Raw genomic sequence first — 24383 nt, forward strand, 5'->3', positions numbered from 1 at the left:
CTCAGTTGGGAATCTGCTTGAGATTCTCTCCTCTCTCTGCCTTTCCCCGGCTTGCACCTTCTCTCCTTCTCTCTAAAATAAATAAATCTTAAAAGAACAAACAAACAAAAAACACACAAAAAAAACAAACTAAACCAAACCAAGCCAAAAACTAAATAAATGCTCAGAAGACAAGAAAATCATTTGCAATAATAAGTCATCAAAGCCATTTCTCAAGTTTATTCACCCATGGCTTAGTCTTTGTGTTCTTTTTCTTCAGACTCCTTTGTCTTTAGCCACTGCCAAGTGTTGTAATGGAAGCAAAGATGGGACTCTAATGTCAGCCAATTTATTGAGAAAAACAACAAAGAGAAGTCGTTCCCTTTGTAGAGAGCCTCAAAGATTATGCATTCCCATTCCTCAGGTTTATGGAGGAACTTGGCCGCAGGTTACCACTGGAAAGAAACACAAGGATTTGGAATTCCACTCGGAAAACTTAGGTCTTCTTCTGGATCAGCCCAGAGCGAGAATCCCAGTGAGCATTCTCATATTGATTCGAGACAGGAGATCTTTGGCTAGGAACCCCCTAATTTATTCTCTGGGTTTTAATAAAGCTTCGTGTGTTGGCTTGTTACAACTTATTTTATCTTACTTTATTATTTTATTATGGGCAGGAGAAACAAGGTCTGGTTCCCATATGATTAACAAAACAAAGCAAAACAAAACAAGGCTTGGGATGGGTTAAGAGGTTCTCTGAACCATACGAGGTGACCTCGAAAGTGGCTGAAAACCCCACCGAGAATTAAAAATGGCGTGCAGCAAGTTCCGAGAGGTTGCTGCAGAGTTCATGTTCAGGTGCATTTCATTTCGCATTGTTATGGATGGCTTGGAAGGAGCTTGTAAACCTACTCTGGTAATTAGATCTGCAGATGAGGGTAAATATGGTGGTGTCACAGACACTAGTGAGGAAGAGACATAGCACAGAGCAACCTAGAGAGTAGAAAGATGGACAGGAAATGAACAAATGAGATCAGCCTGGAAAAGTAGAAATGTGCATCTGGAGAAATACATAATTTGAAAAACAGAGAGGTACTTAAAGCAAGGTCAGACTTGGAAAGCAACAATGGTAAATAGGGCTTTGAGTGGCTATCAGTGCCCGATACATGTGTAACATGATGGAAACATAATACTGAGGCTTGGTGTTCATATAACCTTTGGAGTGCATTTTTTTTTCTCCCAAACAGGGGCATTTCCGTGGTTTCATTTGATGTTCAGCCCAAAGAGGTTGGAAGCAAATAACTTATTCTCTATTAAAGAGATGGAGAGATGGTAAATTGTGTGAGGTCAAACAATTTTTTAATAAAGTAGACATTTTTCTTTTCTCACAATACTTCATCATTATGTTTTGGCTCTCAGAATAGTAATTGTTTGTGGCTCAGCATTTACCTCTCTGTTTCTAATACTTCGCATCTTTTTATTTCATTGGAGACTCAGCTTAGTGGTACTGAAGCTTTGACCAGGGCACGCGCCCCGCACACCCTACCCCTATATAACTAGGATGAATTGAGGCAGTTGTGTGACAGATGGCGGATCTCTGAATGACGGGTCAGAGCCCTACACTGATGGTGTCATTAGGGGTGGGTGGGCTTAGGGTTTGCAAACCATATGCCTTCTCTAGTCTCATGTGTTTCAGCGGTAGGACTGAGTTGATAGCTATGGTCTCATGGAGTGATCTCTTTGAAGATCTAAAAGAAGAACAAAGCCAGTGCAAATAGACAGCCAGAGACGGAGACCAAGAAGCTTGAGAAAGAGCTAGAAGGGGTGGGGGGATACGGGTACATGTAAACATCTGGACTGAGAACACTTAATTAGCATATGGCAAGCAGGCGGACTTAAGTTTTCAAGGATCGCCTTTATAAAATTTAATCACTCTCTCAGTGTGATTAGAATGAAAAAGACGAAGCAGCCAAATGCTCAGAAAAAACATGTAAATAGAATGGGGGTACAGGCCTGTGAGGCATCAAAAGGTAAAAGACTGTACCCCCCCTTTTTAAAATTGTTTTACTGCAATTGTTATCTTTAACTTTTTAACAAGGTGTTTTTACTAGGTGTTAACCTAAATGATACCCCGTTAACAGGCACATGAGACTATCCAAAACGTTCTGCCATCCCCACCAACCCAATATCTTTCAGGATTCTTCTCTCAAGTAGCGTTTGCATTTGGTTTGAGTTTATGCGTGCATATGTGTATGTGTGTGTGCGTGCATGCAGAGAGGTATGCATGTCTGTAGCACGGATTCCTCCAAGGTCATCCTTTCTTTGAAGAAAAGATTTATTTATTTATTTTAAAGGGAGAGAGAGAGCGAGAGAGAGCGAGAGAGAGAGCAGGCACAAGCAGGAGGGGCAGAGGTAGAGGGAGAGAGACTCTCAAGCAGACTGCGCTACCCTGAGTCTGACCTCGGGCTTGATCTCAAGACCCTGAGCCAAAACCAAGAGTCAGACACTTAACGGACTGTGCCACCCAGGTCCCCTCATCCAAAGCAGTCTTTGAACCCACATCTCATGAGTGCTTTCATCTATATGCAGGGCACTGTGCGGACACTGGGGATACAATGCTGACTAAACAGAGCCCCACTCCTGCTCAAGAAGCCTGGGGAGGATGGCCAATTAAACAGATAATCATAGCATACTCTATCAGCCCAGTACTGGAGGTTGGCAGAAGCTCCTGGAAAGATGTCAGGAAAAGCTTTCTAGAAGAGGTAAAGCCTGAGCTGATTCTTAAGGATTGTTGGGAGTTTCCCACTTTAAGAAAGGGAATGCAGCCTGGGTGCCTCAGTTGGCTGGGTGCCCGACTCTTGATTTTGCCTGAGGTCATGATCTCATAGTGCAGGTGGAGCCCCTTGTTGGCCTCTGTTCTCAACGTGGAGTCTGGTTGTCCCTCTCCCCCTGCTCCTGTCCCCATCGTCCCCCCAGGCACCCCGTAGTGTGGGCATTTTTAACAGTATACTTCCAGTCTATGAACATGGAATATCTTTCCATTTGTTTGCGTTATCTTGTTTCTCTCATCAGTTTTACGGTTTTCAGAGTGCAGGTCTTTCATTTCCTTGGTTAAGTTTTTTCCTAGGTATTTTATTCTTTTCAGTGCAATTGCAAATGAGATTGTTGTCTTAATTTCTCTTTCTGCTACTTTGTCATTTGTGTATAGAACACAACTGATTTTTTTTTTAAGATTTTATTTATTTGACAGACAGGGATCACAAGTAGGCAGAGAAGCAGGCAGAGAGAGAGGAGGAAGCAGGCTCCCTGCTGAGCAGAGAGCCTGATGCGGGGCTTGATCCCAGGACCCTGGGATCATGACCTGAACCGAGGGCAGAGGCTTTAACCCACTGAGCCACCCAGGCGCCCCAGAACGCAACTGATTTTTTGTATTAATTTTGTATTCTTCAACTTTACTGAATTCATCTATTACTTCTAATAGTGCTTTAGTGGAGTCTTTAGCGTTTTCTCTGTATAGTAACATGTCATCTACCAGTGGTGAGGGTTTAACTTCTTCCTTACAAGTCTGGTTGCCTTTTATTTCTTTTTTGATTGCTGTGGCTAGGACGTTCAATACTATATTGAATAAAAGTGGTGAGAGTGGACATCCTTCTCTTGTTTCTGATTTTGGAGGCAAAGTTCTTAGTTTTTCACTGTTGAGTATGATGGCTCTGGGTTTTTCATATTTTGAACTTTGTTCCCTCTAAACCCACTTTGTTGAGAGAAATTTGCCATGTATAGAGACTGAATTTTGTCAAATGCTTTTTCTGCATCTATTGAGATGACCGTAGGATTTTTATCTTTTGTTTTGTCAGTGTGGTGGATCAGATTGATTGAAACATTTCAAATATTCAATATATTTCCAAGAGTCTTTACCATTTTTTATACTAGTTAATGAAAAGTCAGTTAGCAAGATTACAGGAAATTCGTCATCACAGTGTTAATGAGTCAAATCAGGCCTCTGTGACTAAAACAGTTACTACATTTAACTGAATAGAAACGTTTATAAGAAACTTTGTGATAAAGTAGTTTCCTTTCACAGTCCCAAGATTTTAAATGAGGAGACCTTGGATCCTATTAAAACAAACTTGCAACATGACAAAAACTTAGGAGACTTAAAGAGAAACTCAATGTTATAGTGACAAAATGGATAATAAATATAAATTCTTCAATTTAGTTTAAATTCTATAGTAAATTCACCTTAAATTATATGGTAAATATATAAAAGTTCAGTAACTTTTCCCCAAAGAACTACCTCTACAAGTGACTTCCGGGGACCCTGCTTGGAAACTAGATGGCCCCTTTTTTTAACTTAATTTTAATTAAGGCTGAACAGGAGATATGTGGGCCTTTATGATAATTGTTTTCCACATTGGCATTAGCGTTAAACCCTCATTACAACAGAACCATTGTTCTGCTAACATCTGCTTATACATTACTTTCATTTGTGCTGTAGAGAATCCCTAGGAAATGTATAAACTAGGTAAGTGTGGATTACAAAATGTGTTCGTCTCTGTTAGCAGTGCGTTGGGATTTTTAAAATGGAGGTCATCGTAAATTATTTGTGGATGTGAAGTAATGAAAACAGGACTTGGTTACTTGTTAAAATATGCACTAGTTAATTGTGTGTACCTTTTTGGGAGATCTCAGGGTACTGTGGTATAAGTCCAGAAAGTCATCAAATTTGGTACATGATTTCAGCAGGGGAAGCAAGATTAGGAACTGCCCATGGGCTGGGTTGGGCAAGGGTTCGCTATTTTCCATCCATTCACTATTATACTAACATCAAACCTATTCTTTTAATCATTCCATGTCATAATGACATAAACCAGCAACTCCTTTTAAATGAACCACTCATCTTTCTTTCTTTCTTTTTTTTTTTTTTAAAGATTTTATTTATTTATTTGACAGAGAGATCACAAGTAGGCAGAGAGGCAGGCAGAGAGAGAGGGGGAAGCAGGCTTCCCGTTGAGCAGAGAGCCCGATGTGGGACTCGATCCCAGGACCCCGAGATCATGACCTGAGCCGAAGGCAGCAGCTTAAACCACTGAGCCACCCAGGTGCCCCTCATCTTTCTTTCTTTAAAAGATTTTATTTGTTTATTTGACAGAGAGAGACACAGTGAGAGAGGGAACACAAGCAGAGGGAGTGGGAGAGGGGTAAGCAGGCTTCCCGCCATGCAGAGAGCCCGATGCGGGGCTCCATCCCAGGCCCAGGATAATGACCTGAGCCGAAGGTAGACGTCCAACGACTGAGCCACCCAGGTGCTCCTCACTCATCTTTCTATTTCATAAGATCTGTTCTCTCATGTTTCTTTTCTTTTTTAAAGATTTTATTTATTTATTTGACAGACAGAGATCACAAGTAGGCAGAGAGGCAGGCGGGGGGGGGGGGGAAGCAGGCTCCCTGCTGAGCAGAGATTCCCGATGTGGGTTTCGATCCTAGCACCCTGAGATCGTGACCTGAGCCGAAGGCAGAGGCTTAACCCACTGAGCCACCCAGGTGCCCCTTCTCTCATGTTTCTGTTAGCATATTAACTCCCATTATTCTACTGACCCATTTTACAGATGAAGCAAATAAAGCTCAGAAAGTTTTCACGCTGTTAATTCTAAAGTCAACCAATATGAAATGAATTTGGAAAATTGAACAGCATTTCTCTATTTCAGTCTCTGGTTCTTGCAGCTATATTCATGTCTTCAGTGAAAAATGGACTATGTGGACCTTCAAAACTGACCAAGCACTCTATTGGGCCCAGGTCACCAGTTGATCCTGGGTGTCCTGAGGTCAGAAATCCAGGGTTTCACTTGGGATTAGAGCACAGAGGTGCCCAGTCCAACAAAGAAGTGCACATTTATTGTCATACCAGGGATATGCAAGAGGAGGCTCTTTTTCATTCAGGGGCTCCTTCGGAAATTTGCCTATAGATACCTGTGACTAGACCCTCAGGCGCATGTTTCTGCCATTCCTCCTTCTCTGCAAAGGTGCGGAGCCAGAGGCTGATGAGGCCCCACAGCCCTGGAACATTTGCTGTGACTGACTATAGAAAACCAGAGGAAAAACAAACAAACAAACAAACAAACAAACCCAATAGACATGCATCCCAAGTCCCTTCCTGGAGAGATTGGGGAAACCTGGAAAATATAAGCTGGAGTGGCCACCTTGTATTTGGAGGCTGGCTTGCTTTTGTGAGCCTCCATCCAAGAGGAGTCTCCCATCCCTCAACTGGAAGGGAGCTTCTGTTCTCCACGGGGTGGGAGAGTGGGGCGGGTTCTGAATCCAGTCCCGTGTGTTTCCTTTCAGTCCGAGGGTGAAACTGACTGCACTTAGCCATAGAGTCCCACAGCTCCGGTCAGGTTCTAACACAGGCTTTTAACACACGGTCTGTAGTTCCGGGATTCAATATTGTGGTTTAGGGCGCGCTGGGGGTGGAGTGGGAGTGGCCTGGGGAAGGAGGTAGTTCCCTGGAGAGAACTCACTGCTCTCTCAATTCTGAACAGGCACCAACGATTGGTTTGGGGGGCACCTGGGTGGCTCAGTGGGTTAAAGCCTCTGCCTTCAGCTCGGGTCATGATCCCAGAGTCTTGGGATCAAGCCCCACATCGGGCTCTCTGCTCTGCGGGGAGCTTGCTTCCTCCTCTCTCTCTGCCTGCCTCTCTGCCTACTTGTGATCTCTGTCTGTCAAATAAATAAAAATCTTAAAAAAAAAAAAGATTGGTTTGGGAAAAAAATAACCCTCATCTTTGAGACACAGAGGCCCCTACTCTTTAATGCCTAAAAAGGTCAAGAATCTCCAAATGATCTGAAGTCAGAAATTCACATGACTATACAGCAAGCAGGTGGCATAAATAAACGTCAGCCAGCTCTTCTTCAAGGAAAAGGAAGCAGCAGACATGGCTAATGGGAGAGTATGTGTTTTATCCAAAAAGCAGCTCGTTTTTTTACTCTAGCTGATGGGCACCAATGTGCATCTGGGAGCCCAGAATGACCAAGTTTTCCATTTTTTTAAAAAAAGGTTTATTTACTTCTTTGAGAGAGAGAACATGAGAGTGAGAGGAGGGCAGAGGGAGAGGGAGAATATCTTCAAGCTGATTCCCACTGAGTACGGAGCCCACCAGGGACCCTGGCTTGACTTGAGCTGAAACCAAGAGTCAGAGGTCAAGTGACTGAGCCACCCAGGTGCCCCTAGAGTTCTCCAATTTTTAAAGATATCTAAATTTGAGTGTGACATCTGTACCTTTTTTTTTTTTTTTTTAAAGATTTTATTTATTTTACAGAGAGAGATCACAAGCAGGCAGAGAGGCAGGCAGAGAGAGAGGAGGAAGCAGGCCCCCGCTAAGCAGAGAGCCCAATGCGGGGCTTGATCCCAGGACCCTGGGATCATGACCCGAGCCGAAGGCAGAGGCTTTAACTCACTGAGCCACCCAGGCGCCCCACATCTATACCTTTTAAAATACTGGCTAAGTAAAACAATATTACCCCACATATACATTCATTTAATACCAGCCTCACTTAGCACATTGGGTTTTCTGGGACACGGATTCTAGAAGAATAACATGCAGGGATTTATTAGGGATCAACATCTGCACATGGGAAGGGAGGGGGAATTGTTGGGCAGAGGGGGAAGCTGAGCTGTGATGCAGTCTAAAAGGCTTTAACTGACCTGACAGGCTTAGGAGTTGTTACCCTTTTGTGGTGAGGAGGCCAGGCCCTTACGCACTCACATTAACCACTTACTAGATCAGGCTGCCCTTGGGGTGGAGGTCGGGTTACCTGAGACAAGGGCAGTTTCCAGAAAGGACTGATTGCTGAAGGTTGAGAGCACCTGGAGGACAGTCCTCCTTCAATCCTGAAGGGGGCAGCGGGTGGGGAGGGGGGTGTCTGTGTGGTTCTTCAGAGTGTCTGCTACAGACACCTTGTTACACTGCTCACATTGACTTTTTTGTGTAAGGCCTGGGATCCCCAACTCTAGAATCTGGATGTGCCTCTTTTTTTCGGGGAGGGGTGTCAGGGCCTTTTTCCCCACAGCTGGTCTTAGAGCCTCAATAATACTCATTATGGTCTTCTACTAGTCATTCTAGATTCTCCTCATTCTTAGCTAACATCTTCACTGGTCCTGGTGGTTTACTTGGCGTTGGGACGTGGACCCAGATCACCATGCCCTTGTCAGGTTATGGCTGAGGTGCTTGTCTATTTACTATCAAGACTGGGCAAGGTAGTTCCTAAAAGAACCCATGTGCATCGCAAGGGTGTCATACATACTCTTCTCTGCCTCCGTTGTGTAACAGCAGCCCTACCTCCTCTGGATAATCTGATAATCCTATGAGGTTGCTGACCGTCTTCCCTGCTATTTAGTCCCTGGGCCTAGAGAGACCTGAGTGCCCTATAGCAGCAGTAACTCAGAGTTCACTAGGACTCTTGCTCTGCCCCCTGGTGGAAAACGCTCCCCTTTGGTGAAAAGATAGGAAATAACCCAGAGTTGCAGGGATGTGAAACGGGCATTTCCAATGTGGGTCCCTGGGAGTGATGGTCAGAGGGGTCACTCTTGCTTCTTCCCCTTGGTTCTTGGACTCATGTATTCTTCTTTTGGGGACATTATGTACTTGATAAAGGGCACTGATTTAAAGTGACAGTGCATCCTGGAGAATGGTGCCTTATCCTTGCAAGGAATCATCCCAGAATTCGTGCTCGTGTAGATTGTGCCTTCACTAGATCATTCCTCCACATTTAGGATGGCAGCTTCTAGGTGAGGAGCATTTGATTGAACTACTGGATCCTGCAGTCATACGACCTTTCATACATCTTACTAGCTATTAAATAGACCCCTTAGTCTGATGTGATGTTATGGAACCCATGCCAATGCTTCAGAGACTCCTTAGTGTTGAACTGAGGCTCCTGCAGCAGCAAAGGCGTATCCATACCCAGAGTATGTGTTCATCTCTTTTCTTTTTTACCCCCGAAGATTTATTTATTTATTTTGAGGGGGTGCCCCCCACTCTCTAAACTTCATGTGTCCTTTGTGTACCCTCTAGAGCTCATGTGTCTTACCAAAGCCTCAACATACTTGTCACTTCTTGCTCATCTCATCAGTTTTGCATGATGTCGTCCAAAGAGTGTATCAACAGGATGTTCTTTAAGATCTTTTCAGACTGTTTTAACGGAGGGAAGGGCGATTAGAGCCCTGCTCAAGACTCTTCCTGTGTGCTGTCATCTATTTCAACTGCATGCAAGCTGGTTTGCTTTGCTTTGCTGGCAGGGATGGAAAAGAACTTCTTGGGTAGTTCAGTGGCTGTGTACCAGGTACTTGAGGCTATGATCTAGGAGGAGTATGATCTAGGAGAGTGTCACAACACTTTCAATTTCGGCTCTTAATTGATTGAGTTCTGCGTTAGGATCTGTCTGGCTTTTGTAGTATCCAGAGAAGTGACTTAAATAACGATATAATGGGGATTATCACCCCCATAGCATTTTGGTCTTTAAGGCCATTCTATCAGGATGCAAACAATTTTTAAATTTGCTATCTTGATTTAACATCTTGGGGTAAAGATGGGGAACAGTTTTAGAACCTTCTACTTGATCTTCGAACTTGATTGCTGTTGCCCCACAGGCTAAGAAACCAACGTGGAGGTATGCTAATTGCCATATTTGTCCATTCCAATTAATCAGTAGTGGTTTGTGAAAATGATGTAGGTTGATCTGTAAAGCTGGTGGGCCAAAGGTAAGCCAGAACTGGACCAGGAGTCCAACTATTACTTGACCTCAAGTCTCTGGGTATCAGTGTCAATCGGGAATTTATATCCATCTACCCTCCTCATGTTTAGGTAGCCCCCTTTCCCAGTTTACAGTGGCATTAGTAGTTGGCCCTAGGACCCCTTGGGGAAGGACTAGAGGAATCATACTAGACATGATGTTCTAAGATCTTTCCTTATAATGACCGGCTTGTCCTTCAATTAATGTTTTGCAAGCCTCAAAACTAGGTCAGATCTAGAAATTGGGCGCAGGATTATGACTTAAAAAAAAAAAGATTATTTATTTAAGAGAGAGTATGTGTGCAAACCTGGGAGGAGTGCGCAGATGGAGAGGGAGAGAGCAAATCCTCAGCAGACTCCCCGCTGAGCAGAAGCACAAGGCATGACACGGGGCTCAAACCCAGGACCCTGAGATCACAACCTGAGTTGCAAACAGGAGTCAGCCACTTACCCGATTGAGCCACCCAGGTGCCCCATGGGATTATGACATTTTAGTGGAGTACTACCTTCGACTTGATCATCAGTCCTTCATTCATTTTGATTACTACCTGTTTTAGTTTCCTACTGCTATTGTAGCAAATGTAATCTCACCTGTGGTTCTAATACGTCTTGGGCCAGAGATGGAAATGAACACATAGTAATTTTTCCCTCCCTCCCAACCTTACTCCATAACTCTAGCCCCTGTGGCCCTGCCTGTGGCTTTGAAATGAACTACCATCAAATCTTAGGAAGGCCAGAGGTCTCCAGAACCATCCTCTACTGAAGAAATGAATGAGAAACTCTATCCAGGGAGAAGTAGGTTTGCATACCTTGCTCAGGCTGGCACAAGTATGGTTTTGGAATAAGCCCATGGGGATATTTTGTGTGTGTCTATAATATTTTTAAGTTTTAATTTTTTGGCTTATGTGTGTCAAAGGTAGAATTGCTTGGTTATTTCCCTGTATTTAACGTGTAAAATCCAATAATAGCAAATGAATCACCACCTTGATTTTCATTCTGTGATACTGGAAGTATATGACTAAGATTTCCTCTGTTTGAACTATGGGTAAAATGTATGGACCCAAGTGACTTAATGGACGGTTCTATGATTAAATGCGTATTTGCTAACATTAGAATAGCCTATGTGTTTCACGAAGGCTTGGTATATGGTTTTTGCCCTTCCGAACTCATTCCGCTCTTGTTTTGGGACTATTTTTTCCCTCTATTCTTCAAATTGAGATCAAGGAAAATATTTCCCCATGTTAATTAATAAAATGTTTCCCCCATGCTCCCATGGTGTACCTTCTGTCTCACTGATCACTGTCTCTACTCCTTTTCCTGGTTGCTCATTTCCCCTCCGGATGCTTACTTACCTCAAAGCTGTCTGCCCTCTACCTCCACTCACTTCCTTGCTCATCTCCTCCAGCATTGTTAAGTACTATACCTAGAGGCTGACAACTTCCAAATCTGTGTGTCTGGCCAGATCATCCCTTAGATTTCCAATCTTGAATATCCACCCTCCTGTGCAATATTTTGCTTTGATATATTTTTTTAATTTTAATTTTTATTATTTTTTAAAAAGATTTTATTTATTTATTTGACAGAGAGAGATCACAAGTAGGCAGAGAGGCAGGCAGAGAGAGAGGGAAGCAGTCTCCCCGCTGAGCAGAGAGCCCGATGCGGGGCTCGATCTTAGGACCCTGAGATCATGACCTGAGCCGAAGGCAGAGGCTTTAACCCACTGAACCACCCAGGTGCCCCTCAATATGTATTTTTTAAAGACTTTATTTCTGATTTTTTTGAGAGAGGGAGAGAGAGAGAGAGAGTTCGAGCATGAGAGGGGAGGAGGGGCAGTGGAAGAAGGAGAAGCCGACTCCCCACCCAGCAGAGAGCCTGATACGGCCTCCATCTCAGGACTTTGCGATCATGACCCCAGCCAAAGGCAGACACTTAACTGACTGAGCCACCTAGGGCCCCTTAACTTCAATATTTAACAGGAATGTCCACAGATGTATTCCTGATCTTCCCCTCAGTCCCATTCCTCTGACATTTTTTCCTGTCACATTGAGGTACACCTTCATCTTTTGAGTTGCTTAGGCCAACAAATTTAGTGTAATTCGTTCCTTTTTTTTTTTTTTTCATACCCTAGTCAAGTCCATCAGCATATACTGTTGGCTTTACCTTGAGATACATCTAGTATGTGACCTTTTCTCCCTGCTTCTACTGTTGCCATTTGGTCCAGGCTCTCATCGTCAAGCTATCATCATCTCACCCGACCTTCTGTGGTCTCTGTATATAAAATTCCAGCCCAATTCAAGATAATAGAATGACTTTCACCTTCCCACTCCTGGTTTATTTATCCTCAGTGTACTTCCCACCATTTTAAACATCATGTGTTCTCATTTTTAACCCTCTACTTGTCCCTTTCCTAAAATTTTTAGTAAGCTTCAAGAGGGCATGGATTTTTGTCTGCTTTATTCAAATATTTGAATTCCTAATGTCTAGGTGCCCACAGTAGGTACTCAATAAATAAAAGTAAATAAATAAGTAAATATGGACCAAGGTCCCTCTATTTCCAAATCCAGATCCTTAAATAACATACTATTCTTGGTTCCTACTTTCCCTCAAAACCCAGTATCAATCATTTTTTAATTCTTTAAAATAACGCAAGGCTGCCAGTGTTCTCATACACTTTGATGGCAGCTCCTTTCAAAGTCATAGCTCTCTAATCAGTGCTCAGGTACCAAATCTATTCTACTGAGTTGTTCTTTGGCCCATATGTTGACTTAGAATTTTGCAAATCATATTAGCAAAGGGATTTCCTTACCTGCCTAAATTCACCTGCTGTGAAATCTGAAATCAGGAAATGCTGAGAAGCCTTAGAGAAGCAAAAATAGATATTCTTTTTATTTATTTATGAATTTTTAAAAAAAGGGTTTTTTTTAAAAAAAGATTTTATTTACTTATTGGACAGAGATCACAAGTAGGCAGAGAGAGAGGGGGAAACAGAGCAGAGGGCAGAGAGCCCAATGTGGGGCTTGATCCCAGTACCCTGAGATCGCAACCTGAGCCACTGAGCCACCCAGGCACACATAGATATTTAAAAAAAAAAAAGATTTTATTTTTTTATTTGAGAGAGAGAGAGAGAGTTCACAAGCAGGGGTAGGGACAGAGGAAGAGGGAGAAGAAGACTCCCGGCTGAGCAGGGAGCCTCATGTGGGTTCTTGATCCCAGGACTCGGGGCTCACATCCTGAACTGAAAGCAGAGGCTTACCCAACTGAGAGATCCAGGTGCCCCAAATGTAGATATTCTAAAATCTAGATTCTATCACATACCCTTTAGTTGTAGGAACATGCTTATTCCATGTACTTACTCTTTCTTCAGACACAATTTAAAAAATTTGTATAGTCACTCACCTAATAATTATTGAGCAATTTCTGTGGGCAGAGCCCTCTTTCCCACACTAAGGATACAGCTATAAATAAAAGCATCACATTCCCTGCCCTCAAGAAGCTTACATTCCAATGACAGGGAGAAAGATAATACTCAATGGTAGTTGACTATACATATGGTGAAAAGTACCATAAAGATAAAGCAGGCATGGAAGGGCACCAAGTACCTTATTTTTGAATAAGGGTATAAGGTAAACTTCATGGGGTCTGGGACATTGTTATTGTTATTCACCTCTTATAACACTAGCACCTGCAAACTAATAGTGTGTAGTAAGCACAAGATAAATATTGTGTGAATATTGTGAGAATGAATGAATGAATGATGGAGAGACCCAGTGAGGTGGTTACTGCAACAGTCCGCGTTGCGATGTGATGGCGTTAGGCACAGGAATAAGCTTTGCAGATTAAGAGGTCATATTGTTGAGTACAACTTCATAACTAGTTTGATGTCCTTTATTGAAGGGTAAACAACTGAGGGAGTTCAGTACTTCACAAGCAGTGGAGCACACTTTCTGAGAGATTTGGGGCGAGAGAGAGTTTACAGAGTTAGAAGAAGCAACATGGAAATAGGGCATGGTTGGTGAGGGATTTCCTTATACTACTAGCAGGTCCTACTTTTTAGGGTAAAATGAGCTCGCTAAGCTGAGTTGGAAGATTGTGATTCCCATCTGTTAAGTTTCTGGTAAGTGGAGGCTGACTTAGGTTTAGATTTGGGACATGGTCCCAGTGACTGGAGCCGCCTCTGTTTTGTGGGTTTCAATATATGAATTAACTTCATCAATCTGGATATAGTTAAGAAACAGAACCAATAATATTTCCTGAAAGACTGGATATGGAGTGCATATTGGATGGATTGAAGGAGAGGAGTCATGGTCAAGGTTGATGCCATGCCTTTGGCCAGAGCGACTAGAATAAAGTAGCTTTGATTGAGGTGTGGAAGTATACCAATGTGGTAGGTTTGGTGGCCAAAATTAAGTTTCTTTGGGACCATAAATTAAACCTCCCTATGTCTCCTTTCCCTCTCTCATAGTTTCCTGAGATACCTAAAGCCAAGCACTGCTGTGTATCCAAGGAAAACCATTCAGAGTCATTCTACTGTGGAAAACATCCGTACTGGTTTCACTTCTCACTCTCTTGGCCAGACACAGAGGCATCCTGTGTTGATGGCTGCCTTTCTTTTTCAAAGAAAGGCCCAGCCAAAGAAGGCTTTCCCCTTCAAACTCATCTTGGACACTTTCTTTTTATTTAAGAAAGAAAAAGATGATTGAGGGGACAAAAGAGGGGAAAAAATAGTGTTTGTCATACATTTCTGTTTGTGGAAACAGCTTGAACCGATTAGCTGGTTATTATGCATTCCTGTGCATGGCTTGTCACTGGAGTCCGATCTGCAGAAACACATCATGAGTCCTATTCTCCATGGCCTCTAGCGTGCAAACCTGACCTCAAGGAGTTTAACCCCAAGTCTTCTAATTTGAAACAACACACATGTACACACACACACACACACACACACACACACACGTACGTGATAAAAAGCACGGTAGAAATCTATTTAGTAGAGAGTATTCTGGATTATAATGGCAGGAACAGAGGCCCTAAATAGGATGCAAGAAAGGGAAAGAAACCCATAGTATTAAAAAAAAAAGAAGGCAGTGGTATTTTTTTAGGATTGTAAATATCCCCTACATATTTTTTGCTTTTCCTAAGAACTTGCAAGATCCCTTCCAGCAAGTTTGGGACACATCTTTGGGAAAGATACAGAGAGAGCTCTGCGGAGTTTCATAGTATGTAGTCAATTCTCTTTTTACCCTGTTCTAAATATAATCCTGCTCATTTGCATGCCAATCCCCAGAATGCTTTGTAATTTCACAACTCTTGGCTAGTGGTTTCAGCATAAGAACAAAGCAAAATGTTTTGGGCGTGACTTTGGCCCTAAACCCTGCTCAGGCTTTGCAAAAGAGTAGGGGGAGGTGACTTGGCCTGACATTCATCCTTCTAGCCAGAGAATCACAGAAATAAAGTGGAGGTCGCTGTGGACTTTTCCTGGGAAGACTGCTTTCAGTCTACTTACCCATGAATAACCAGAAGCTTGGATTAACTCACTTGAGAAGAAGGAGTGTTTCAGGGAGTTTAGCCTCCCCTTCCAGTATGTGCCCAGGGTGGTTCATTTTAGGGTTTTGGAAAGCCCAAGCTGGAGTATTCTGTTCCTATTCCGGTGGATGCTTTATATAGTTCCTCTACTGCAGAAAAGGCCTTCAATTTAATGCAAAGATGGCTAGAATTGTGGTCAGTGGCCTGCCTTACAGAAATGTGAGTTTAAGATTCTTAACACAGACCTAGTTGTGCATAGTGACACCTACAGAATATTTAGTAGGCCATTAGCAATGACAACTGGGGAGTGGGGATGGTGTGAGACTCATCTTCGAAAGGGCTTTTACAATTTTTGCAAAGTGAGCCATTTTTGTTATTTAGATGGTATGTTTGGAATAATTTTCAAGGAGACCTGAGGGATCTCCTGCACCAGGACCACCAGGTAACCCTCACGTGCAAAAGCCCCTCCAAATAGGTCTTCCTTGGCCATTTCATTTTAGCGAGTAGCCAAAGGACAGTATATTCCAGCGCTAAAAGGCTATGTGTTTGCTCCCAATGACACAGTGACTTTGGACTCTCAGCTCTGTCTAAAATAAACTCGGGATTTTCAGCAGTGCACACGGTTCACTGCCCAGGGGAAGCAACAGTAGTGCTCCTCGCACATCCATGGCTGCACACCAGCAATGTGCCAGGACTTTTCAACCACAGGTGTTTTCTACTCTTGACTCACAGGGCAGCATTAATGCACGCTCACCGATTCTGAGCGCCAGGCAGCGGAGTCCCTCTACAACGTATTATTTCGAGACTGTTTTTAAGATACAGAGAACAGTTGCCGGTAACTGACACGGAGTCCCTCTCAGGCTGGTGAGAGCTGGCGGTGTCTTTCACATTTTCCGACACGCAGCGCCAGGATCTCAGGAGAGCCGCGGGCCGGCCGGGCGGCACCCAGGGCGAGCAGGTCTAGGTTTTCCTTGGGGCCTCCGCGGCGGTGTTACACCCGCAGCGGCCGGCAGAGGCGGAGTGCCGCCCTGCGCTTTAACAAAGGCTGCGCCGCCGCCCGTAGCCCGCCTGGAGGCGGAGAGTAGCGGACTCCGGGAGGACAGTCGGGAGCCTTCCCCGGTCCGAAATGCGGGTCGGGAAGGTGGGAACCGGAGCCAGGGCTGGCCGCGGGGTGTGGGCGCTTCCCGGGGCTCGGCCCTGAAGCCAGGGGCGCGACGCTCGCGCTCCTCCTCCTCCACCAGGACTGCAGCATCCCCGCCCCGAAAAGTCCCTCGCGCCCCCTGGTGGCTGTGCGCTGGCTGGCTCCGCCGCACTCCTAAGTCACAAAAAAAGGAAGAAGAAAAAGTGGGTGAGGCAGATGCAAAGAGGAAAATCAATAGGGATAAGAGAGAAGAGGGAGGAGTCGCGGAGCAGCCATTCTGGTCTTACGGGGTCCCAGCTGGCACGGCAAAAGAAAAAAAAAAAAAAGGCCCGGGCGTGAACGCGAGTGGAGGAGGGTGTGTGTGACGGGGGGGTCGGGGGTGAAAGGGGGGACCGGGGAGATTTACTATTGTCTCTGGCAGCCGCCGCGGGAGCCCGGGAGGGGGGCGGAGGCGAGAGGAGGCGGCGGCTGCGGCCAGCGCACCACTCGCTCCACCTGATCTCCGGCGCTGCGCGCTGAGGAAGGCGCGGGCAGGCAGGAGCAGGAGCAGGAGCAGCAGAAGGAGGGAGGGAGGCAGCTGCTGCAGCCACAGCCGCCACCATGTCCTACCAAGGCAAGAAGAACATCCCGCGGATCACGGTGAGTGGGGCGCCGGGCGCCGCCGCCTGCGTCTCTCGCTCGCTCGCTCGCTGCTAGCTGCGCCGCGGGCGGGGCGCCCTGGATCCAGCCGGCTTCCCTGGTCCGGTCCCCGGGGAGGGACGGGGACCCGGGGTCCCGGGGGTGGAGAGCGGCGGTCAGTCCAGCGCGCGGGGCGCCACCCAGACAGAGCGACCCTGGCGTTTGGGGAAAACAAAACAAAGAGGAAACCCAAAGAGTGGCGCGGAGAACTTTGGATTATGTCTCCTCTTTTCCCCCCAGCCAGTAGTTTCCAAATAACACGGGGCTTGGGGCCCTCCCTGGACCCCGGCGCCTCCCGGGGTGTCAGTGTGCGCTGCCCCAGGCGGGGTGTGCTTTTTGTTTTAGGTTCCTTTTGGCCAGGCGGGGTATGGAGAGATGACACCTTTCCCCAGGGGTGCCTGGGAGCAGGACCGCGCCCCTCTCCTAGCTCCAACCTGGTGGCTTTGCCTCCCGCGCCGCGAGGGTGGCAGGGTATCTGGACCTTGGGTTTTCACCTTGTCCCCTTCGTGCCTGCATTCACCCCGTTCATATTTCGGTAGGTCATATTCCGGGCTGGACAACTAATGTGGCTGTAGCGGGAATCGACCAACTTTTTTTTTTTCCCCCCTCAATGCATTTTACATTTTTCATGTCATTTTCCCCCTTCAGCCCAAGAAAAGGCAGAGTTTTAAGAGCAGATTTTAGTTTGGGGTCGTAGGCGCACGCTGTATGCCTTGCACGTCCAACTGCCATTGTGTGCAAGAGCGAGCCGCCCGCTGCGGGCGGATGTCAAATGCCCTGGGCGAGCGCCTAGGGCGGGGTGGAGAGAGGACGTGCCATTATCAGGTACAGAAGCCGCATCTTCACCAGAGCCCCTCTTAGCGCCACAATACCGCGCCGCGGCTCAGGGCTTCTTTGGGATGCGCTGAAATGATGCCCCTGAATGGAAGGGGCAGACAACAGGCTGGGATGGGCATGACCAAAAAAAGAGGGGTGGTGGTGGGGGGGGCAAAACAATAATAACAGAAAACACTGACATTTGTTTTAGCATGAAGCAGTATGGTTGTGCTTTGTCTGTAATGAATGTTGTGTGTGTGTGTGTGTGTGGTGTGGGGTGTGTGTGTGTGTGTGTGTGTGTGTATAGTGGGGGAATGGGTGGCTACTCCATCTTTGCAAGGCGAACAAAGGAAGTGATCAACTGGCCCCTGGGAGGCTCTGCAGCTGCCCTAGGGCAGAGCTGTACCTGCTACTATAGTCAATTTGCGGATCCAACAGATTTTGCTGTGGGCATGAGTCTGCTTGCACTTGCTCTGCTGTGTTTAGAACGCCCTGTGTGCTCGAGATTGCCAACGCAGGACCCTACCTCTGTAGGCAGGAGGAAGCTGTTCTTGGCTCCAGTGCACTCTATTCCCAAGGGGTTTTGCTTCTATTGAAGCATGCTATCTTTTTCACACACCTGAGCTTCACCCCACACAAGGGCACCCCACCCCTACCTGCCTTCCACCTGGTCTTAGGGAATAAACACTGCTTAGGAGAAAGAGAGGTGGGGTGGGTAGGGATCCTTTTGCCAGGGGAAGGTGTCAGGTGTAAACATATCCTCCTTTATCACTGCGCTATCATTGACTTTACCTTATTGAAGAAACATTGTGGATCTTTTACCATGCATGTTACTTTGTCCGGACCAGTTGTCTTTGCAGAGAGCTGTGGATGGGATCATTTAAAAAAAAAAAAAAGGAAAAAAAAGGGGGGGGCAAAAGCTCAATTTTGACACTCTTTCCCTCAGTGAGGGGGGATGAACCCCAGCTCTCATGCTGTTCCATGTGTTTAGCAGCCTGCTCGCATGCCGCTTGCCTTACCTCTATGTACATTTGCCAGTTCTCCTATTTGGGATAAGCAGAGAAAAAGGTTTTGTTTTTTTTTTTTTCTTTCTAGTCCAAAGACTGCAAGGTTCTTCTTAAGTACTCAGTGTGTGCTTGGCATTGGGGGCCACACCCATCCTTATAGGTATCCCTGAGGCCACCTTGCAGGAGGGCTACAAAAATTTAGCTCTGATTGAGAACTTGCCTTCGAAGCCCCCATAAATGTGGCTGTGCCCTAATCCTGGGGCCAGGTTTGCAAGGGTTTCCCTTTTGTTCTTGTCTGGATGCTCTTCCCTGGGGTGCCTCCTTCATTTTCAGCGCGGCTTCCATCCTTTCTCTCTGTGCATGGGGCGTGGTGCTGCATAGCCGCCTCTGCCTTGAAGCTGGGGCTGTGTCTCCAGCAGCTGTGACAAGAATGGACAGTGGTTGTGAATTTCTTCAAGCCAGGCTACCTTGTAGTTACATTGTTGCAAGGGGGCTGGGGTGGGGAGGGAGAAGAGGAGCATGGCGGGGGCTGGGGGTGGGTATTGATCTTTGGGGACAAGGAATCCATTTATAGGTTTTTCTTCAGGCTTTGTGTTGTATTTCTGTGATCAAGGGTCCTATTTTAGAGTCAATTATTTTTGCATGTTTGTGTGTCTATAGATGATTATACTTATCTCCATAATGTAAAGGCTGAAATAATCTTCCTAGGTATAATGAAAAACATTAAAATATGGATACGGATATACATATATAGAATGTCGTGAAAGATCTAAATGTGACATATATCCCCTACTGTCAATTCCGGCATATTTTTTTTAAAATGTTAAGATTGTGGCATTAGAATTAAGTTTTCTACCCTTGCTGTATTCCTTTCTGTGAAGGTTGCCCCACCCAGTAGCTAAAATGTCACTAGAATCTGAGGACTGATGGGGGCAGTCTTTCTTGCTGGCTATCCTTTGCCTCCCTGGACACCACCCTCTGCCACAGTTTGTCCCTCCACCCGACCCCCCACCGCCCATAAGGCTTTGTTTGTTTTTGTTTTTCCTGCCACCTCTTTTTGCTGCCCTCCTGGGATCAAAGCCTTCTTATACCTGTGTTTATTGGTTTCTTGGAGAGAGGGGTTTCTGTTGTTGGTAGAATTGGCTGGGGCTTTCTCTGCCAGTGGCTTCAGGCCTCCCATCTTATTGTTCTTTCTCAGGTTATCCACGTGCATGACCTGTCTGGTCTACCTCCATACTAGCCCTTGCTTCTAAATGGCGGGCTCGCAGCTCAGGCTGGTTCGGCTGATCAGAGCAGGGACCTCGTGCTGCCATTCACCTCCGTCTCCACTGCCTAGCATGGTCCCTAGCACATAGAGGTCTCGTGGTTATCAGTTCAGTCAATAAATGAATTAAAAATTGTTCCTAATAAGAAGAGCTCGTGCCTAGTGAGTGTTTATTTTGTGGCAGGTATTGTGCCGTGTGCCTTACCTCCATTGTCTCATTTTGATCCTTGACTCAACACTGAGAGGTACTATAGTCCTCCCCATTTTATAGATCCAGAACAAAACAAAACAAAAACCCCCCAAGCCCCTAAACCCCTGGAAAATCAGATGCCTTTGCCCAGGATCAGAGACTGAGTACGTGTTAGAAACAGGTCTGAAACCTGGGCACCTGCTTAAAGTCAAGCTTGTCCCTCCCCCCACACACATTCTTTTTGGTGTTTCTGCTTCTACCATCACTACTACTTGGTGTTAGTAAGGCACATGGTATAGGGGAAATACTCTGCACTCTGAGCAGTCCTGGTAGGATCTGGGAAGCGTATTTTGCCTGACACTGTCAACAGATCCCTTAACATGGGTCTCTTTCTTCTTGTATTCAATAAATATAAATAACACTTTTGGGGACAGTAGCATATCAGTTCTGCAAGTGGAAGGTTAGAATAGTTACAGTTCTCGTTTCCCTCTTGCTCGCTACTGCTTGAAGCTGACAGCAGGATGGGAGGGATCCAACAGTCGGATTCCAGGGCTTTATATGTATACTCTTGCCAGAGTCTCTGCAAAAGCCCATTTTAAGGAAACTGAAGCACAGAGAGGTGAAGTTAGTTATCCAGAGTTACCCAGCGAGAATTTGGGGGTAAAGCTGGAAATAAACCTAGGGTTTCCTGTCCTGGAACAGCTGGTGCCTCCCAGAGGCTCATGCAGCAGAGATTCGGAAGGTGTGGATAAAGAGTTCCAGAATTCTCTCTGGGAGACACATCACAGAGAATTGGCTTTCTGCAAACGGTAATTGGATTTCCGTAAATATTATCTTGCCGATAATGCATTTCGGCCTCATTGGAGGCTGGGTTGATGTGATGTTTGGGAATTCACACAATCCACATCCTCAGGCAGGAACACAGCATGGAGAGTTCTTTCCCGGGTACATAGTCAGAGCGCTGTGGTCTTGCTTGAAGGGTATGATTGTGAGCGTTGTGGGTGCCCTGGGAAGGTTTTATTCCCAAGGGGAAGGGAATGGGCCTTATGAAGTACAACAGAGCTGGGGGGCTAGAACCAGCCGAGAACTTGGAGGAGGTACAAGTCCAACCCTGCCCCCCTTCCTCTGTGCTATCTTCTTGTTTCAAGAGGTGTCACTTGGTGCCGGGAGCAAGTGTTAGGAGATGGAAGACTAGCGTTTAGGAGATTGAAAGAAAGGAAGTCACCCACAGTTGGCTTAATCCGTGTAAGGCATCTTGGTAGGGAAATTCGAGAGTAAAAGATGGAGGGAAAGTTAGGAATGGAAAGCATCTTTGAAGTCTGATCGTGGAAATCTCAGCCCAGGCGGTGCCTGGGGTGTTCATTTGTTACTTTATATTTTGAGCTGCTGTGTGGCGATTCTCAGCCAGGTTGTTCCTCTTTCTTTCTTCCTTTTTTAAAAAAGATTTTTAAAATTTATTTGAGGGGGTTAGAGAGAGGGAGAGAATCCCAAGCAGACCCTGAGCTGAGTGTGGAGCCTGACACAGGGCTCAGTCGCACAACCCTGAGATGATGACTTGAGTCGAAAACTCAACTGACTGAGCCACCCAGACACCGCTGGGTTAATCTTTCTGAAACAGGAGCAAAGCACCTCAGGTGTATAAAGGGCTCTGCCTGTTAGTAGCTGTGTTGGAGCTGGCTGTGCATTTGGGGGAATTCTAGAGGAATAGATTTTCTCAGAGAATTCCAGTCTCTGTGGTAGAACTGTCAGCTTATAAATGAAAATATTTCCGCTTATCTCCCTGGGCTGTTGAAAGGCCCAAATGAGGATAGTGACCCTGAAAGTGGCCTCTGAGCTCCGAGGTCTTCAAAGTAGTAAAGGCTGATTTATTTATGAAATCTCAGCTACTCTGGAATGTGGAAATTCGTGAAGGGGAAGACATGATAAAGGTCTGGTGTAGAAAGAGGCTACTTATGAAACTATTTTTTGAATACAAGTTTTGAAAAACAAAAATCAATACAACGTTATGTAAAAGCTCTTGTTATTTTTTTTTCCCTTGCTTCAGTTATGTTACAGTGTTCCTCAAAATTAGGCTTCTTAGAGGTCATTAGACTGCCTTTGGCCTTTGTTATAGAGACTTTCCCTTATCCTAAATATAGCACATTTTTCTTATTTGGTTGTGCTAGATTGTTTTTCAGCCCTAATTAGCTTGTAGAATAAAGTGACACAGATCATGAATACCCTTTCTGGCAGGTTCTTCATGACTCCCTGTTCAGTAGCTTTTCCTCTGCCCCTTCTCCTTCATTGAAAAATCTAAAAACAAAAAACAAACAAACAAAAAACATTGAATTTGAAAAAGAACAACCACCCCCATGTCCTAATGGGCTCTCTGTTCTTTACCTGTTGACCTTTCATTTGCTTTTGCTTATTACATTTGGAAAAGTTACAGAATGTTTACACCAGTAGGGATGTCTCCCTAGGATATAAATCTGCCCCTCTTTGATTAAATCAATTGCTCCTAATCATAAGGGGACTGGAAGTCCCCTTATAAACTTATGGAAGTTTGAGTATGTCGTCGCCTCCTCTGATTAATGTTAACGGGAATAGCCTGACCGGCTCCCCAGTTATTCCCACCTCAAATCAGTGCTCTGTTTTACCTTTTCTCCCATTCTCTATAGGCCTTTCAGAAACAAACGAGAAAGACCCTGGACAACCCAGAGACATGGGCTCTTTTCTATTTTCACACTCTTCTGTTGTGAAATTTCTGTCTCATCAGACTCAGTCTATGTCTATTTCGATCTCTGAAATAGGCCCAAAACACCGTGTGGTAGAATAGGATGAGCCCTTCAGCCTGGCCTTTGTTTGGCCCTAGTCTCTATGCGGAGTCTACTTACAAAAACAACTTCTCTTGGGGCGCCTGGGCCGCTCCATCAGTTAAGCCTCTGACCCTTGATTTATGGCTCAGGTCATGAGCTCAGGGCCATGGGATCGAGCCCTGTCTCTATCCCTGCACTCAGCACGGAGTCTGCTTGTCCCTCTTCCTCTGCTCTAACCCCTCCTTGCTTGTGCTTGCGCTCTCTCTCCAATAAATAAATACATAGGAACCCAACTTCTCTTGAGGAGCTTCCTTCTGTTAATTAGATTGTAGGAGTCTCGGTGGTCAGAAAGATGGGACTAAGCATAGTGGAGCTGTTTAGCGACTATTTATTGATGGGCTCCGTGGATGACCTCACTTGACTCACATCTCCTGTAGCCGCAATGAAATAAACACCATATTTGCACTCTGGATAGAGGCTCCGAGAGTTTTATTAACTAGACTAAAGTCATGCAGTTGAAAAACCAAGATCCTGGGATTGATCCCTCCAGAGGTGAGTAGTTTTTCAGGCAGGAAAGCCATCACTCCCTATCCACAGGTGGTTTTCCCTTCCCCATCGCCTCCAGCTGTCCTCACCTGTTAGCTCACACACGCGGGTCAGGGTTCACTGGATGGAAGGAGTGGGGATGATCTGGCCAAACCTATCACATCACCACTGGAACAACAACTGAGCGCATGTCCTCCCAACAGTGGTTCATGCTTTGCTTTGCCAGCTGTCTGAGTTAGCTTCTGGCTTTTGCCCAGACGCATGTATGAGTGCTGGGTGGAAAAGCAGATACTGTTTTCCTGCCCGAGGCCCCTTCACACTCTCTGTCCCTGTCCGCTTCCCAGACTTGGAAGGAGCCAAGTTCCTGTTCCCATTCCACCAGAGAAATAGAGGACACGCCCAGCGCTCCAAGCTGGATGGGGGAGCTTGACTTTAGAATAGTTCAGGACCCTATTTGGGACATCTGGAATTCAAGGACACATTTCTCATGACTTAATTAGTCTCTTTTTTCCTTGGAAGCACTGGATGATGAAATATGTGGGATAAAGTGAGATTTTATTTATTTTTATTTTATTTTATTTTTTTTAAAGATTTTATTCATTTATTTGACAGACAGAGATCACAAGTAGGCAGAGAGGCAGGCAGAGAGAGAGAGGAGGAAG

At 45.4% G+C, this 24383-nt stretch overlaps 1 protein-coding gene across 2 annotated transcripts in view; it reads left to right on the top strand.

The window, feature by feature from the left end:
• The window catches only part of DPYSL3 (dihydropyrimidinase like 3), a 112956-nt gene that overhangs the window by 34247 nt on the left and 54326 nt on the right, over positions 1 to 24383 (top strand). The window contains exon 1 of one of the 2 annotated variants that reach the window (XM_046000203.1): positions 16831 to 17064. The exons of the other annotated variant lie outside the window; for it this stretch is intronic. Coding sequence (XP_045856159.1) covers positions 17026 to 17064 — 39 coding nt within the window. The 5' untranslated portion in view covers positions 16831 to 17025. Of the gene's footprint in view, positions 1 to 16830; positions 17065 to 24383 lie in introns of those variants that run through there. 2 annotated transcript variants of the gene reach the window in all.

This window comes from Meles meles, chromosome 3, assembly GCF_922984935.1.
Source record: "Meles meles chromosome 3, mMelMel3.1 paternal haplotype, whole genome shotgun sequence".
NCBI lineage: Eukaryota > Metazoa > Chordata > Mammalia > Carnivora > Mustelidae > Meles > Meles meles.